Consider the following 17,120-nt stretch of genomic DNA (forward strand, 5'->3'; position numbering starts at 1 on the left):
AAGTCGGCCGCTTAACCGACTGAGCCACCCAGGCGCCCCCAGGGTACCCTTTTCTAGTTAGCGTCTAAAGGTGTCCTATGGGCTGGTGGGACCCTGCCTGATAGACCTCCTAATTTATCCAGAATGGTTCCAGAATGTTGCTTCAGTTATCTATTGCTGTGTGACGAACCACGCTAAAACTAAGGGGGTTAACAATTCTGTAGATCAAGAGTTCAGAAAGGGCACGGTGGGGATGGCTCTTGTTTGTTCTGGGTTCATTCTGGGCGCCTCAGCTGGGAAGGCAGGGATGGCTGGGGCTGAAGGATCATTCTCAAGATGGCTTCCTCACTCACCTGTCTGGCACCTGGGCTGGGACGACTGTGGGACAGGTTCCACCGTGTCTGTCCTCTGAAGGGTCTCTGGAAGGCCCACCTGTGGCCTCTCCAGCACTGTGTCCTCAGGGTGGACAGAATTCTTACCTGCCACACAGGGCTCCAGTGAACATGTGTCCCCGTGAACAAAGCAGGTGCCACATATGCCCTTTTAGTAGAAGTCTCAGACAGGCATTTTTGCTGTACTTGATTGGTCAAAGCAGTCACGAACATGCCCAGATTTGAGACTCCCTGCCTCTCAAGGGGAAAAGTGGAAGAGAAGGTGCAGTGATATTTAAAAAAAATTTTTTTTTTAAATGTTTACTTATTTTCCAGACAGAGCGCAAGCAGGGGAGGGGCAGAGAGAGAGGGAGACATAGAATCTGAAGCAGGCCCCAGGCTCCGAGCTGTCAGCATAGAGCCCAACGCGGGGCTGAACTCACAGACTTCGAGATCATGATCTGAACCAAAGTGGGGCGCTTAACCGACTGAGCCACCCAGGCGCCCAGCAGTGATAATTTTAAAACTGCCACAGTGGTCTCCTGTGAAGAGAGAAGGGCAGCCATCATAACTAGACCATCCCACTCCGTCTTGATTGGGGTTGTCTGTTTTCCAGGTTCTGATCCTCTCTTTTCTGCTATCTCTGTGTGTGTGTGTGTGTGTCTCATGGAAGAGAGGCTGTCAAGGGAGCATTTCTGCAGAAGCAAACTCAAAGACCTCCAGGGGCCGGGTTGCTAATGTGTGAGGTGACAGGTGTCCCACAAAAAGGAGCAGTGAGGACTGTGGTGAATTAGACAGGGCATGCCTCACTCCTGCAGTGGCCTCGCAGATTGGATCTGGCCTGGGAGCTCCTGGCCTGTGACTCCTGACGGTAAATAAAAGAATCAGTGTTAGAGATGGGTGAGGCCTCAGGGATCATCGGACCAGTGATTTTCAAACTTATTTTCTCTAAAGCAGTGGAAAACTTTTCTCAAAACAAGATCGTACAGAAGAAGCATGATGCAGAACATCTGATAAAGCCTGGAATCCCACACTGGCCTCCTGTTGTCTTCCTAAGGTGCCAACATGGAGCCCTCAGGTTCCAAGGAACCCAGTTTGAAAACCACCAGTTCATATCTTTGTGCAAAAAAAGGAGAAAAGTGAGGTCCAAAGGGGGGAAGTGACTTGCCCAAATTCATACTGGGAGTTAATGGCAGACATTAATTTGAATGTTGAACAAAGAGACTAGGTCAAGGTCTAGCATAGCGAGGAAACTCAGTAAGTGTGTATTTTTTTCCTGGCTTTTGGGACCTCGTCTTGAACACTATTGTCTTCCTTGGATGTGTCCTGATTTTTGTTGTTGTTGTTCATTTGCTGAGGAGTTCGGGTGGGAGCATACTGGATCCTGTATGTGGCTGTGAAGCCTCATGTACCATGAAGCAGGGAATCTCAGCTCCAAAAATTTCCTAGCATTCGAGAGTGGGCAGAATGCTTAGCACCTTCCAAATGTAGCTGCCAAGCACTTACCTGGGCATGAATGAAAACAAACCAAGCCTGAGCTTATGAGAAGCCCAACCTTGTCTAGAAAAATCAATACAGGTTTTCTCCATATCACATAATATGTGAGTTCCTGAAAAGTTGGAGGTAAGTCAATTTCTTCCCCAGTTCAACATGTCCCGAGCACCCAGCGTCAGTTCAGCATCGTGCTGAGGCCAGGGATGGGTACATGCACATACACATGGATGGTCATGATTCTTGTTTCCGACATTTTTTACCAAGCCACATAAGACATACACCAAAGGAGGGGTACCGGGGTGGCTCAGTCAGTTAAGCTTCTGACTTTTTTTTAGAAAATGTTTATTTATTTCTGAGAGAGAGAGAGAGAGAGAGAGAGAGAGAGAGAGAGAGCGCCTGAGTGTGGTAGGGGCAGAGAGAGAGGGAGACACAGAATCCAAAGCAGGTTCCAGGTCCTGAGCTGTCAGCACAGAGGCCGACCTGGGGCTCGAACCCACAAGCCATGAGATCATGGCCTGAGCCGAAGTCAGAGGCCTCACCGAGCCACCCAGGTGGCCCAGCTTCTGACTCTTGATTTCAGCTCAGATCATGGTCTCACAGTTCGTGAGTTCCAGCCCCGCACTGGGCTCTGCACTGACAGTGGGGAGCCTGCTTGGGATACTCTCTCTCCTTCTTTCTCTGCCCCTCCCCTGTTCATGCTCTCTATCTCAAAATAAATTTAAAAAAATTATTTAAAAAATACACCAAAGGAGCTTGCTAATGGTGTCATATAAAATGGTGTCATTTTATAAAATGGGAAGAATTACTTCCTAATTAACACCTTATGTCCTCATTTACAAAGATTTGTATTTGTCAATTTGGATTTTCATAGTAAAGGGCTTTTTCAGTTCTGGCATATGGCAAGTCTTTAATGAATGAAAATTTGTTGACGAAAGGAACATAGTTCGAGAACGGTCAAGGAATACCCATACTTGATAATCACATTTGTGTACGGGTACATACCTCAAACATACTTTTCACATATTGGTACCTGTTTGTTTCCATAAGAACCTCCTGGGGGAGGGAAAGTAGGCGTTTATTATGCCATTTCGCAGGTAAGATAACTGAGGCCCTATAATGAGCTTCCTCAAATTAGTATCTGAAAAAGGTCTGATGGAAGTTAAGTCCGGACTTTGCCAGCAGGGGAAGCCCCAGCCATGAGATCAAGACAACTTTAGCTCACTCGTGCCCTTGGCTGACCTGATCTCAGCCCTACCAGGTGTACATGTCCATCCCCCGCCAGGCATTCAGGTAGGAGGCCTCAAAAGCTTAAATCCTTTTTTCTTTCCCCAACCGCCCACATCCTGCCGCTTTCCAGGGCCGGACATTGAACTCTGAAATCTGGGCCCTGCTCCTTAGCCCCTACATCTGCCCAAATGCCTGTTCTCCCTCCTCACCAACCCCGTGGGTGACGCTCTGCCCTTGAGTACATTTATTTGGTTGACATTTACGAAGCCTCTCCTTTACAGTGGGTACTGGGCCAGGGCCCGGAGATATACTGCCAGATAAAACATGGTCCCTGCCCTCTGGGACTGCTGTTGAGTGGAAGGAGCCTTAAGAGAAAGCTAGGTGGAACACTCAACAGCACTCAGGAGGACATTTAAATCTGACGGTGGTGCTGGGGGGGGGGGGGGGGGTGGGGGGGGGGGAATCTGAGTGGTGTTTTGAAGAATGAATAGGAGTTCACCAGATTGGCAGGAGAAGGGGAGGGAATTCCACTGAGAGGAACGGCACAGGCAAAGGTGCAGAGGTACGAGTTGCCCTGGCATGTTTAGGACCCTGGCAGGAGATGACAAGGGGAAGGGAGGTAAGGAGACAAGGTGAGGCTGGGAAGGGAAGCGGGGCCAAGGAGGGGGCCTACATTTCCACACTGTGGTCTGGCTTTCACCTGAGGGTCCCTGCAAAGCCTTAGGCCTGGGCCTGATATGATCAAATTCCAATTTTAGGAAAAAAGTACTCCGAGAGGTGTGCAGGGAATGGAGTGAGGAGGGAAGGGACACATTTTGTGCGGCATACCACCCTGTCGGCACCTCATGGGTGCACTGGCAGAGTGGGTGCTCACTGTTTGTTGACGGGATGAAGCAGTGACCCAGCAGGCAGCTTACTGAGGAAATCTGGGGGAAGGTCCTGAACAAAGATCGTGAGAATGGAGAGGAGGGGCTGGACGTGGGGAAAGTACAGGGTTTGTCTGAGCCAGGGTCTGGTCGGGGAAACAAAACAGGCCAGGAAGTTCGATGAAGAAATTTAACAGTGGAGAATTAGTTATAAAAGTATTGGAAGAACAGAAACGCAACAGAACGACATGGTACAGGTGCGGGGGGGGGGGGGGGGGGAGGGCGGGATAATCCAGAGATCAGCAACATCAGGAAGCTACTGCCACCCTAGGGCTGGAGGGACAAAAGTGGTGTCATCCCAGGAACCAGAGTCCCTAGAGTAAACCAGGAGTGAAGAGGGAGGGGTGCCAAGGTTGGGGTCCCCAAGGAGCAGACTCAGACATGGAGGCTAGCATGTAGTGGCCTTCCTGGGGAATGCTCTTGGAAGGGAAGGGAATGAACAGGGTTGGCCAGAGGGAAAAGCTGGGCTCAGTGCAGTCTCAAGGAGGGCCTCAGGTGACCCTAAATGGGAGGTCTGAAGCTAGGATGCCCTTCAGAGTCCAACCAAGTTGGGGCAGGGAGGCCGGACCTTTATACTCCAGCCACTGGATATAGACTTCCAGGCAAGGTAGCTCTTCTCAGTCAAGGCAGTTTTCAAAAACGGGTCCCAAAAGGCATCCTGGCAGGTTGGGGCAGATAAATTCTTCAGTCCAGAAGCGGAATCTGGTGGCACGTCCCAACAGCCGTACAGAGGGACTGCCCAGGTGGGGCTGCAGCCGCACAAGTATAGCCAGTGCCCCGAGCAGAGAGAAAGGGAAGAAGTAACTGCTACTCACCTCCCCATCAGGGGTAGGGCCTCCCACTGGGAAACTGGGCTGGAAGCTGGTGGGCAAGAGCCTGGGAAGAGTTTGCAAGGGGAAGCCCCAGAGAGCTGCACAGGGGAGAGCAGGGGCCGGCTCTGAGAGGTCTGGGGTGGCCCCAGAGACTGGCTGTGGGGAATGGGGGAAAAGGGCAGATTCGAGGGGAAATGAGTGGCCTGGAGGGTGGGTGGGGTGGATGGTGGGGACGCCTTTCTCTCAGAAGGTGCAATGAGGAAGAGTAGCCTTGGAGGAAGAAGCTGATGGCTCACGTGGTGTTCGCCATCCAAATGCAGGTGCCTAGCTGGCAGCTCAGTGGATCTTAAATACTGGCACAGAATGAACGTGAAAGAAGGAAAACCTCAGGTAGGCTCTCTCCTGGCCACAGGACCAAGCAAACCTCCTCAGCATGGCACTGGAGCCCCCCAAGACTTCTGCAGGCTCAGCTCCCACCACCTGTGCAAGCCCCTTGGCCTCACTGAGCCCACCTTGAGTCCCCCACTACTCACCATTCATACCCGCTGCTTGCTGCCTCCCCACCCCCTGGCCCCCCACAGCAACAATCTCACAATCCCACACATTCCCCAGGTCAAATGCTGCCTCTAGATGGGACTCCTCCCTAGTCCTCTTTTCTCCCAAACACATTGTAATCCCTCCCATGAGTCCCCATGAGTGCTTCAGAGCCTGAAATCACCACTTACTACCTACTGGACTCCAGCAAGGAACTTAAAAATCTGCAGGTTTCTTTCTCTCTGAAACGGGACAAAAATAACCCCACAGGCTGACTGTAAAACCGAAGGGATTATGCATAAAGTGCTAAGAACAGTCCCTGACACATTATGTTAGCAATTATTGTTAGCATTTATTAATGTTAGCAATTCTTTGCATTTTCATCTTCTAATCCCCAGCATCTGGCCCTTAGTAGATGCTTAATTAGTGTTTGTTGAATGTATGGAGATTTAATATTAAAAGGATTTATCCTTGGGGCTCGAGCTGGTTTTAGAAAATTAAGCGTTTAGCAGGAGTGAGTACAGAGCCTCTCTGATAAGAGTTATCTGTGTCGGACGTCTAGAGACTCCAGGTTGACCCGGATCTCTCAAGAAAGAGAAACGATAGAGTTTAAATTCCTTTTTCAAGGAGGTTTTTTGGTGCAGGGTCTGGCACACATTTCATGCTCACCCAAATCACGTTGCACGAATGTACGCACACAACCTGGCAGGGATGTCCTGGTGTAGGCAGTATCACAGTCGGTGGCCAGAATGACTTCTACTCCCCTACCCGCCCACCACGGAACCAGGGCTGGCACCGGGCCCCAGACCCTGCTCCGCGTGCGGAGGCCGGGAAGGGGGCAGGAATCCGGCGGCAGCCACGTGGGCCCCTTCCGCTAGCTCCCCACATCCTTTGTTTCCCACCGGCCCCGGCTCAGGAAGCTCTTTCTGCTAGTCACCGCGAAGGGGCGGCCCAGGAGCCTGGAGAAGCTATTTCCGTGCAATCCGGGAGGGCGGCAGGCGCGGGAGGGGCGTGGAGGTGGAGGCAGCGCAGAAGGCCCAGTGTTTGCTTTTATTTCATCCAACAGAAGGTTCTATTTGTGGAAGCGAACAGACGCTGGGGATTAGAGCTGGGAGGGAGAAGGAAAAGGAAAAAAAAAAAAAAGCCACATCCACTACCACGCAGAGGTCTTCCCCGGAACTACCGCGTGGGGGTGAATGACTGATTCTGGAATTCATCACCTTTCCTATCCTGCCTTCCTCTGGCTGCAGCGGGGCCTGGGCGGCGCCCACGGCTCCAATCGGAGGTCTCAGGGCGCGGGGCGGTGGGGGTTCCCTGAAGCGAACGACGTAACCGTCCGGCTGCAGCGAGCTGCTGGTGCAGGGAACTGTGGTGCGCGCGCCCATAGTCCATTGTGCTCGGTGTGAATGGGGAACGCGCACCAATCAGCGGTCGCTTCGTCCCCCGCGGCCCCGCCCCTCCCGCCCACTTCCCCGGGACGCTGACGTCACGGGAACTTTTCCTCCGCCCCCTCCCCCGGCAGCTCGAGCTGGGCCGCTGGCCTGCGGGAGGGCGCGCGCCGCCTCCTGCCCAGCCCGGGGCGGGGGGTGCGCGCGCGTCCCAGCCGGCTCGGGACACACCACCTGCGCCCGAGCGCGCGCAGCTCGGAGCATCCCCAGCCTTCGGGCCACCCCCATTGCCCCCGCCGACCCAGCTCCACCTCCTCTCTCCCCCCCCCCCCCGAGCCTCCTCCCTCCGCTTCGGTGACTACTTGCCGGGCGGCAGGGCCCGAGTCGTCGCAGCCACCTCATTGCTCAACCCGGCTTCCCAACTGTTTACACAGCCCGGCCTGTGAGTGTGTGTGTGTATACAGCGTGAGTCACCGAGAGGCGGAGGAGGTGGAGGAAAAGGAGAAGGAGGAGTGCACTGGCCGGGATCCGTGCGGCGCACACACTCACTCACTCACACTCAGTCACTCTCTCCGAGCGCGTCTCGCTCGCTCACACACACGCCGGGAGCCCAGGAGCGCGCAGGATCTCGAGCGCCGCGGAAAAGTTGCTCCGGCTTTCTCTCCGGGACTTGGGCTTTGGGAAGTGCATTTGCTCCGCCGCTCCACCGAGCCTGCGGAATCCTGCCCTCGCGGCTCGGGACGTTGGGAACACCAGCCGCCGCCTCCTCTGCCTCCGGGACTGTCGGCGGCCTCGACAACAATAGCGGCAGCCGCCCGGGGCCAGGCGCCCCAAGCCGGTGCCCGCGGGGCTCCCGGGACCCGAGCCGGCCTCTGCTCCCCGGACGCGCGGCCGGCGTGCTTCCAGCGGGCAACGCGAGCGCCCGGGAGCGGCTCCTGCCTTGACCCCCGTGGGGGCCGAGCCGAGCTCCGTCTGCAAAGTCCACCCCGCCGGCTGGAGTAGGTCGCGGCGCCGGCTCCGAGCCCTCAGCGCCTTTCCGCGCGGATCCCGGGACATACAAAGCCGGGGCCGGCCCGGCCCGGGACGGGATGCGGGTCGGTCCGGTGCGCTCTGCCATGAGCGGCGCCTCGCAGCCCCGCGGCCCGGCCTTGCTGCTCCCGGCCGCCCGGGGCGCCCCGGTCAAACGCCTGCTGGACGCGGACGACGCGGCGGCCGTGGCGGCCAAGTGCCCGCGCCTCTCCGAGTGCTCCAGCCCTCCGGACTACCTCAGCCCCCCCGGCTCGCCCTGCAGTCCGCAGCCGCCGCCCGCCGCGCCGGGGGCTGGCGGCGGCTCCGGGAGCGCGCCGGGGCCCAGCCGCATCGCCGACTACCTGCTGCTGCCCCTGGCGGAGCGCGAGCATGTGTCCCGGGCGCTGTGCATCCACACGGGCCGCGAGCTGCGCTGCAAGGTAGGCACCCCCGGGTCGGGACCCGCCGGGGCGGTGCGGGAACGCGGTAGCCCGCAAAGGTGCTTGGGGGTCTCGCCCTCCGGCGCCGGGGGCCTCAGGTGCCACCTGCAGTGACTCGAGCGTGGTAGGCGGCATTTGGCCAGGTTCACCCTTTGGGTGATTGAGGGGTTTCGGACGGGGTGGTGTAATGGGGGCTCTGCGAGCAAGAGGAAGTGCGGTGTTCGGTGGCTTTATCTCTGTTCTTTCCGTAGCGCCCAGTTGAGCGCACGGCGTTCCAAATAAGTTGTGGAATTGAAATGGATTCCAGGGCCATGCCATTCCCCTTCTCTCATTCTCCTCGCTTCCCCCGCCCCTTGTCCTGGAAGGACGCCCTGCAGTGGGTGCCTCCTTGGAGCTTGGAGCAGCTGGCGGCTCTCTTGCTGGGGTTTCAAGGCACCCGGGCTCAGCTGTGGGTGGTGAGGGAGTGGGAGGATCGTGTCAGGCTCGGGTCTTGGGGATTCCGGCTTGAACCCGCACCCCCGGGGATGAGAACCTCATCCCCGCTCCCCACCCCACCCCACCCCGACCCCAGAGATTGGTCTGAGATGGCCTTCCAGTCTGGGCGGGGGATTTGTCTGGCGCGGAAATGTTGGAAAGCCCACACCGGCTAGGAACCCTCGCTTCCATTCATGTCTTTATTTTTCCGGCCAACGATTTTCTTTTGAATATGAGAGATTCCATTCCGGAGGAGGTAGAACTCCTAGAAACGGGGTCCTCCCGCGTGCTCCTCCAGCGCCCATAGACGCAGAACATTTCCCGCAGCCCAGCCTTTGCGAGCCTGACTCCCGTCTCGGACCTCCCCGAGGATCTTCCGGGCTGCTTCCTTTCAACCCCGAAAGATAGGGTCACCCCTCAGTTGAAGTCGCTCTCGGGTTTTCCGCAACTCACCTGAACTCCACCCGCGTTCCCCTCCCTGGGCTTACTGCTGCCACCTACTGTCCGACCTGAATGAAATTCCAAATGCCATCTCAAGCCCAGTGGAAGGGGGGGGGGGGGGGAATCTTTCCTTCTCTGGCCCCCGGGCTCAGAGCGGTTAGGGGAAGATATGTGTGTGGGGTGGGGTGGGGTGAGGGAGGGGGGCGGCAGAGAGATTTTTCTAGCTGGTGCTAGGGCAGCCAGGCCTCAGAGGTGGGGTGGGTCTGGCCATTGTGCAACCCCTTCCAGTTCCTCTGAGCAGATAATAGCTGAATCCAGATGGTGACAGCCCATGTGTCACCGTTTCCAGTTGAGTCTAGGATATGAGTAACCGGACTAAACAAAAGGCGCTTAAAGAGACCAGCTAGCTTCTGAGAGGAGATACTACCCATTTTCCTGGTGAAGGTGGGGCCAAGGAAGGGGGGGGGGGAGATAAACAAACAAATGAAAAAACCTTGGACAACATCCCATACCCCTCCTGTGACAATTTTAACTCAAGGCCGCTTATACCTGAGTCAGACTGTAGGCAGGTTGTTTAAGGCTGTGTTGTCACAGCCTTTCTTCGAGTCATCTGTTCCTTCTGACTAATGACAGATCTTCATGTTCCCCAGCCCCTCCAAGCTTCCACTTGGAGGTTGCAGACTGGCCACATGCTGTGCTCTCTGTGCTGAGCACTTTGGGTCTGCAGGAGGTCATGCATTTTCAAGGACTGCTTTTTCGCTCCTGGAGATCCCAGGGGGCTCCTGCAAACAAGGGAGGGCCACAGAAGGCTGGGGCTTTAGGGCTTAGCTCTCCTGTGCGGATGGCCTCAGATGGCCTCATGAAAGGAGGTGACACATATATGGATGCTTTTAAACCATCCATATTGTAATCCAGTGGTTATTTGCTAGCCCAGAGCCCTAGATGTTGCCAGTCTGGGGTGTTAGAGGCAGGTGGGGCGGCAGAGATTGGGGGGGGGGGCGGGTGTGAATGAAAGGAGCCTTGCTTTCGAGCACAGCCCAATGATTGAGAGCTGCAGCCTGGGATTTAGACGGCAGCCTCTGTCTTCCTAGCCTCCTAAATGGGTCCTCTTCTCTCTGCAGGTGTTTCCCATTAAACACTACCAGGACAAAATCAGGCCTTACATCCAGCTGCCATCACACAGAAACATCACTGGCATCGTGGAAGTGATCCTTGGGGAAACCAAGGCCTACGTCTTCTTTGAGAAGGACTTTGGGGACATGCACTCCTATGTGCGAAGCCGGAAGAGGCTGCGGGAAGAGGAGGCTGCACGGCTCTTCAAGCAGATTGTGTCCGCGGTGGCCCACTGCCACCAGTCGGCCATCGTGCTCGGGGACCTGAAACTTAGGAAATTTGTCTTCTCCACGGAGGAGAGGTGAGCAGCCTCCGCAGCTCCTCCTGTGGCCTTTCAGGGCGCAGTTAGGTGCAGTTAGGTGCAGAGTGTTGGTTCAAATCAGAGCCAAGGGCTCAGTTGTCCCAGACTTAGTATTTAGAAGTCCTCTCCTGAGGAGCCGTGGCCAAGGATGGTTTATTCTGCACTCTCGTGGATGTGGCCTGGGGACATCTTGGTGCTTCTTTCTGTGGGATGTCATATGATGACAGGATGCCCTCCCCACTTCCACTCCAGGATCAAGTTTATTCCCCATTGTTGTCAGAAAGGTCAGTTCTTCTGGGGCGCGGATGTCACCCTGCCCGTCACAACCTGGACCCCTAAAGGAAGTTTTCAAGTCCTTGCTTCAACCAAGTGGGGCCTTTTCTTTTGTACCTAGAAAGTATCACAGAGCTAAACTGTTGTATTTGCAGAATTGTGCCCTCCTCCTCTGTACCATATTCCTGTTTCCTTTGTCTGGCCCCCAATCCTTTCTTTACATCCTCTGGTGACTTTTTAGACCTTTTGTTTGGATACATCTTCAGAAAATAGCCACATTGAATAATAAATGGAAGTTGGCTGGAATTGGTTGCTAAGTATAGATCATGACTTACCTCATAAAGGACAAGATGAGCTTGATAAGAGAATAATGAGACACTAAGATTCAGACTTGTGGTTTCAGACCAGGGAATTCAGGAAGCCGCAGGAGATAAACCTCACCTGATTGTAAGAGGTGGGCCACATCCCTTATGGGGAGGTTAAGAGCAGTACCCTTGTAGAATTGTCAAGGGGTGTGTGTGATTTTGTTGTAGCTTTTCATGCGGGGCTTTCCCCCACCCGTGCACTTTTACCCTTACCTCCAGATCGTAGGAAAGATTACGGGGTTGAGTGGCCATAAAACATGGCTTTGTATCTGACCTTGCAATACTTATTGGAACATACCGATTAGCAAAGAAAAGCCAAGTGTTTGCAATGGAGAAGTTTCCAATTCCTGGAACATGCTCCTTCGATATGTTGATGTGTTTTCTGAAACATGCCTTACACACCTCCTTACCAGCTTTTGAAATCTGCATTGCACAGGCGAATGTCATGTGCACGGAGTTTGGCAACCCGAGGGTTAAGCAATGGCAGGCTGACGCTATTCGTGTAACCAGCACAGGTGCAGGGTTTTAGTACTACAGCAGCCAATCAGGGGCAGACAGTGCGGGTTGAGTCATATTTTCCGTTTACAGAACCAATGGGTATTTTACATAACGACGAGGAGGTCAGGCTGAGGACATACCGAAGTTAGCACATGTATACTACACTCCAGGGAACAGGAAGGCAGGAAGGAAAAAAAAAAACAAAAACAGCCAGCCCTTTGAGAGGAAAAGAAATTGACCCATTAGCCAGTACCAAATGTTTGCATTTGACTTCACAGCAAGTGACTGACTGATACCAGGGCTATTTCAGAGAAGCAGGAAAGAGCATAAACTGCCAGCAGATAATAGAGGTTCCCCCCACGTGGCTCTGGGTTTGGGGGGAATCGGTGAACCGTGGGTGGCTGGTTCTGAATAAGGAGGCACCCGCACCTTCGTAAGAGCCTCTGATTAAAGATGTTTCAGACTTCAGCTGTTACCTGGACAGATAACCCCCCACGTAGAGTAAATCTGCTTCGGTGTTGAGGTACCATCCGCACGTACGGATGTCTGTAGGCCCCGCAACCTTCAAATCCATTAGCCACTTGTGTTTGCTCACATGACCTCTCGGCCCAGGCTAAGTGTTCTTTGCAATTAAACACCCCAATAAATGTAATTAACATTCCTGGCCCCTATCTCATCACAGTTACCACGGTCTGGGCCCAGGTGGACAGAGTTCCCTTTGTGTGTGTCTGTCAGCGTGACGTATGTGCATGATAGCAGTGACTTTGGGCCCCATGTTCTGTGATGCCAAGTGTGGGCCCATGGAGCCCTGGCAGTTTAATGGCATAAGAATAAGATCGGCCTGTAGGATGCTCCGGGCGGGGTGGGGTGGGGGGGCTGAAGAGGTGGGATACACTGTTCTTCCCTGATACCGTGTGTAGAAAATGTTAGCAATTCCCCTGAGACCGGCTCCCACTTCTGCAATGTGAACTTTGTAAATTGTGTAACCCTATTAGGATATCTCTTCTAAGCTCTAGCATAATGAATAGTATCTGGGGCTTTGCATCATACCCTCCCGCCCCAGGCTCTCTCTCGATACTTTGCAAATGTTTATTGCGGTCTGTATTGGTTTGTGAAATCCCGAGTCCTGGGTGGTTGCAGGGCACTGCTTACTGGATGAAGGGGTAAATGGCATTCCTTGGGCCCTTGCCTTTAGTGCCTGTGGGCACTGTTAATAGAGAAGGCCTTGTTTTTCATAGCAGCTGATCTGGAAGTAATAGCTTGTTTCCTCTCCTGCAGAAGCCAGCTCAGACTGGAAAGTCTAGAAGATACACACATAATCAAGGGAGAAGACGACGCTCTGTCAGACAAACATGGCTGCCCAGCCTATGTGAGCCCCGAGATTCTGAACACCACGGGGACCTACTCTGGAAAGGCAGCAGACGTTTGGAGCCTGGGGGTGATGCTCTACACCCTTTTGGTGGGACGATACCCCTTCCATGACTCAGACCCCAGTGCCCTCTTCTCCAAAATCCGCCGTGGACAGTTCTGCATTCCTGAGCACATTTCCCCCAAAGCCAGATGCCTCATTCGCAGCCTCCTGAGACGGGAGCCTTCCGAGAGACTCACTGCTCCTGAGATCTTACTCCATCCCTGGTTCGAGTCTGTCTTGGAACCTGGATACGTCGACTCAGAAATAGGAACTTCAGACCAGATTGTTCCAGAGTACCAGGAAGACAGTGACATTAGTTCCTTCTTCTGCTAATCCCAAAACCTCAGAAACCTCAATTCTCACACATAGCATTTCCATTTCTAAAGATGGACAGGCCTTTTGGCGTGGTGCCAGCCAGACATGCGATGGCGTAAAGACCGTAGCTGCTGAACTCAACGTGGCCCCCCCCCCCCTTATTTGTTATGATGAGTGACTGTATTGATCTGAGCGGCACACACTCTGATCCGGCTGCCCCGCAAAGTTGTTTCCCTTCTCAATGAACCGTCAGCAACTGTCCCGCTGTCAGATGCAGGGGTGGGGGCTGGTGGGTTCTGCGTCTTCATAGGTGGCAGAGAGTATGGATGTCCTACAGGGCGTGTGGTCAAGTGAAAGGAACTCCAACATTTTAAAGGGAGAGGAAGTGAGTCGCACAGTGGCATTTGGGGCAATAACCATATTTCGGCAGGGTGACAGATCATTTGGGCCAATGAACCTGCCATCTTTGAACTTGTCTTTGGGAGCTAGACGTTTGCTACCCCAGCTTCTCTATTGGAAAGTCCATTTTTTGGGGGGGGGGTTGGTTTAACACACACCCTTTCTTCACACTCACAGTTACCAATGACCCTGCTCCATTTTTGGAGCAGACTGTTTTTGGAGCAGAGGAGCCTGCCTGAACTACGAACCCAGACTCTCCTCCATTTCCTGCCAAGACCTCATTTGCACTAATGCCTTCTATCTGACCTTGAAACGTCCCCTTCTTTGCTGTCAGCACTTACCAGCTAACCGTGGAGAAGTATCACAAGAGATTCGAACTCCTGGCTATTTCGGAACTCTAAGCTCAGAGAGACTGCAGATTTTTAACGTTAATTTGAGCACTTGGAAACCGTTAGCTTTGTTGGTTCCCCTGAAACGGGTCAGCCTTTATCCTTTTTCCCCAAGACCATCTCAGGGTGGAGCATTTTGTCTAGGAGAAGAAAGATAGGGAGACTCCTCGCCTCTCCCAAGAGCAAATGGTAAACCTCTCTGTGCTTCGGCGAAAGTGGAGTTTGGATAGTCTTAGACGACTCTCAGACCCACGCATCCCCTTCATGGATATGGTCTGCCCCTGGTGTTGTGTGTCACGTCTGCAGTTTTGCATGATGGGTTGTTAATATTTTAAATTTGATGTGGTTTATGAATACATCTCTATGATCGGCGTCTGGAGTGAAATAGCCCCAAATCTTTCAAGTTGGAAGAGACTTTCAAAGTATCCAGTCCAACTTTTTTCCTCTCTCTGCCATCTCCCAAAGCAGAACCCCCCCCCCCACCCCACAACTTAACCTTCCTTCAGGTGGGAATCCAACATCTGTTTGAAGGCCTCCAGAGATGGGAACTCACTACCTACGAAAGACATTGCTTAACAGAGAAACTGCAACTCGCATTAAAAACGAAAAAAAGCAAAAAAAAAAACCAAGAACCCAAGAAATATCAGTAAATGTCTCAGTACTGAAATCAGGTGGTTAAACGGGTAAACCGAACATACTGTATTTTGAGAAATGGCACAGAGACAGGCAGGCCATCTTCAAGGGCTCCGCCTAGGCAGACAACTAACCTGCATTGTGAGAATGTTGTCAATACCTCACGTACTGTGTACTTTGTATATATATTCTACCTTTTATACCTGTTGTCCGATATGTGTTGTTGTTTTGGCTCTGAGGCTTGGTTTGTTGTCTGTGTCTGTCTGAATAACCTGCGTGTCTAAAACCACGTGAAATGTGAATGATTATTGGCAATATTACCTTGACAGAATCATGGGACTCGGAGAAGAGGGAGGGCAGAGGCCTCTTGCCGCACTAACGCGCTCGTGGTTGCTCGACTGTTGTATCTGTGATACGTTACCCGGCTGAGGACTCTGGGCTGGCTGGGGCTTCTGCCGGGAAAGCTCGAAACACTAGATCCTTCCTGTACATGTGTATATATGTGAACAGTGAGACGACCGTTTCTGACTTGTAGAGAAATTTTAATAAATCGGGTTTCGTAAATAGGCGCAGTGCATTTCTTGGGAGTCCAATCTGCCTTTGCCTTGTGCAATTTCATGCTGGGGATGCAAAGGTCTCTGGCCGCAGGGTTTGGAATATCACAGGGGACACACAGAAGTAAACAGATGATTATTATGCATGACCTTTGGCAGAGTAGAACCCTTTCACTTTTTCCATTGAAGTGGGCAAATTCACTTTGATGGGTGAAGCCGGTTTGGTGACATCAGGGTGGCGAGGGCCGAGAGTTGAGACAGAGCCGAGAGACATTAAAGAGGAGCAAACATAAATAAGGCTTGAGTTGGAAGAATCCCTCTGGCTTTTTTTGATGAAAGCTATGGACACTTAGAAAAGTATAGATGTGTATGCAAATCCACCAGAACTTTGAGGTCTTCATGTGACCCTGAGGGCATCCCAAGCTTCCTGCTGGGATGTAGCCTCCCCGCCCCACTGGGGCATTCAGCTTAGTTAAAATGGCTAATTGAGACATTTCCTCCCCCCACCGTAAGTGTAAAAATGGAAATAAAGGATGGAAAAACTAAAGGCATTATTTTGAAACACAAAGGCAAAGAGAGAAAGGATTTTTATTAGGTTAATACCTTCACTGTTCCATCAGAATCGATTTTAAATGAAATAAATTAGCATCGAGAGTGATTTAAAAAAGAAAAAAACTTTAGGTTGTAAAGTGTAACAAATCTGCAGAAAAATGCACACGAAAGTGTTCAGCTCTGAATTTTCACAAACCCAACAGGAAGACAGTGGCAGAACCAGCGGTCGGATCCAGATCACAAAAGACTGCCCGGATCCCAGGAACATCTCCCCGTCCCTTTCAGTTCCTAAGGGATACCCCTGCCCCGCCCCCACCCCCACACTCCCGAGGGTCACTCCCATGGGGCAGAATTGTGACTCCTCTTTTAACAGTAAAAATTAGAATGGAAGAAATGAGTTCTAAGTTTAAATGGAAAGGCATACAGAAGTTACAGATGACACAATTGCCTTTTTCTAGGACTCAGGCTGAGATCACCCAAGAACGGAGACCTATGACACCAAAGTAAATGCAACTCAGGCCTCGTGACCCAGGAACTTAAAAGAAATGGAAAAAACACATCAGAGGCAGCGCGGGGTGGGGGGAAATGGCCAAATGCCTGAGTAGCTTAGAAACTTAGGAAGCTGGGGGTTGGTCTGGGGCCATCCCAGGAATAGGACCCTTAAACCCCAAAGTTCCTGGAGCCTCAGAATCTGCATTGTCGTGTCTCCTTGCTCCCACAAATCCAGACGAAGCTCGGCCTAGCTCCCTGGGCATACAGAGAGAGAGGTAATACTTTGGACTTCCCTGAGCTTTTTAATCTCAGGATTTCAAAACACTTTGCAAGCAATTAAGGTTACAACACCTCTGAGTACTGTTGTTACATGCATCGAATGGAGAGAAACATGGGTCAGGATTGGCTGGGGTGACATGTGATGCCGCAGATACATGAATGTAATCTTTTCAAAGGTAGGAACAAATCAGGGGCGATTTCAACCAGTCCCATTATAGAAGTTTGGAACAAGAGTGTGCAAACACTGGCTGGGAAGCTGATCATTTGTAATTCCCCTTGTGTTCTAAATGAATGAGCAAATCATTCAAGTAACATCTCCATAACCTTTTACTCATAGTGGAACTTTCTAGAAGTGTTACTCTTTCCCTCCCCCACCCAGTTCCCTTCCCCCTTTTATATTCCCAGCAGCTGAGTGAAATAGGCAAGTCAAATATTATTTGCTCCATTTTGTA

The 17,120-nt window shown here is 52.5% G+C and overlaps 1 protein-coding gene across 1 annotated transcript; it reads left to right on the top strand.

Moving 5' to 3' along the window:
- Nucleotides 1-6,873: 6,873 nt before the first annotated feature.
- On the top strand, nucleotides 6,874-15,355 carry TRIB1 (tribbles pseudokinase 1). Its single transcript, XM_043601748.1, has 3 exons — nucleotides 6,874-8,179; nucleotides 10,216-10,508; nucleotides 12,923-15,355. The coding sequence occupies exons 1-3, from the start codon at nucleotides 7,820-7,822 to the stop codon at nucleotides 13,386-13,388; spliced, it is 1,119 nt and encodes a 372-aa protein (XP_043457683.1). The 5' UTR covers nucleotides 6,874-7,819; the 3' UTR covers nucleotides 13,389-15,355.
- Nucleotides 15,356-17,120: the final 1,765 nt, after the last annotated feature.

Source organism: Prionailurus bengalensis, chromosome F2 (assembly GCF_016509475.1).
Source record: "Prionailurus bengalensis isolate Pbe53 chromosome F2, Fcat_Pben_1.1_paternal_pri, whole genome shotgun sequence".
NCBI lineage: Eukaryota > Metazoa > Chordata > Mammalia > Carnivora > Felidae > Prionailurus > Prionailurus bengalensis.

What these genes read in the sequence shown, in the direction of transcription:
- TRIB1 (XM_043601748.1), top strand. Translation starts at nt 7,820, where the DNA reads ATGCGGGTCGGTCCGGTGCGCTCTGCCATGAGCGGCGCCTCGCAGCCC. An exon ending in GCCGCGAGCTGCGCTGCAAG is followed by an intron (nt 8,180 to 10,215) that starts GTAGGCACCCCC and finishes TTCTCTCTGCAG; the next exon opens with GTGTTTCCCATTAAACACTA. An exon ending in GTCTTCTCCACGGAGGAGAG is followed by an intron (nt 10,509 to 12,922) that starts GTGAGCAGCCTC and finishes CCTCTCCTGCAG; the next exon opens with AAGCCAGCTCAGACTGGAAA.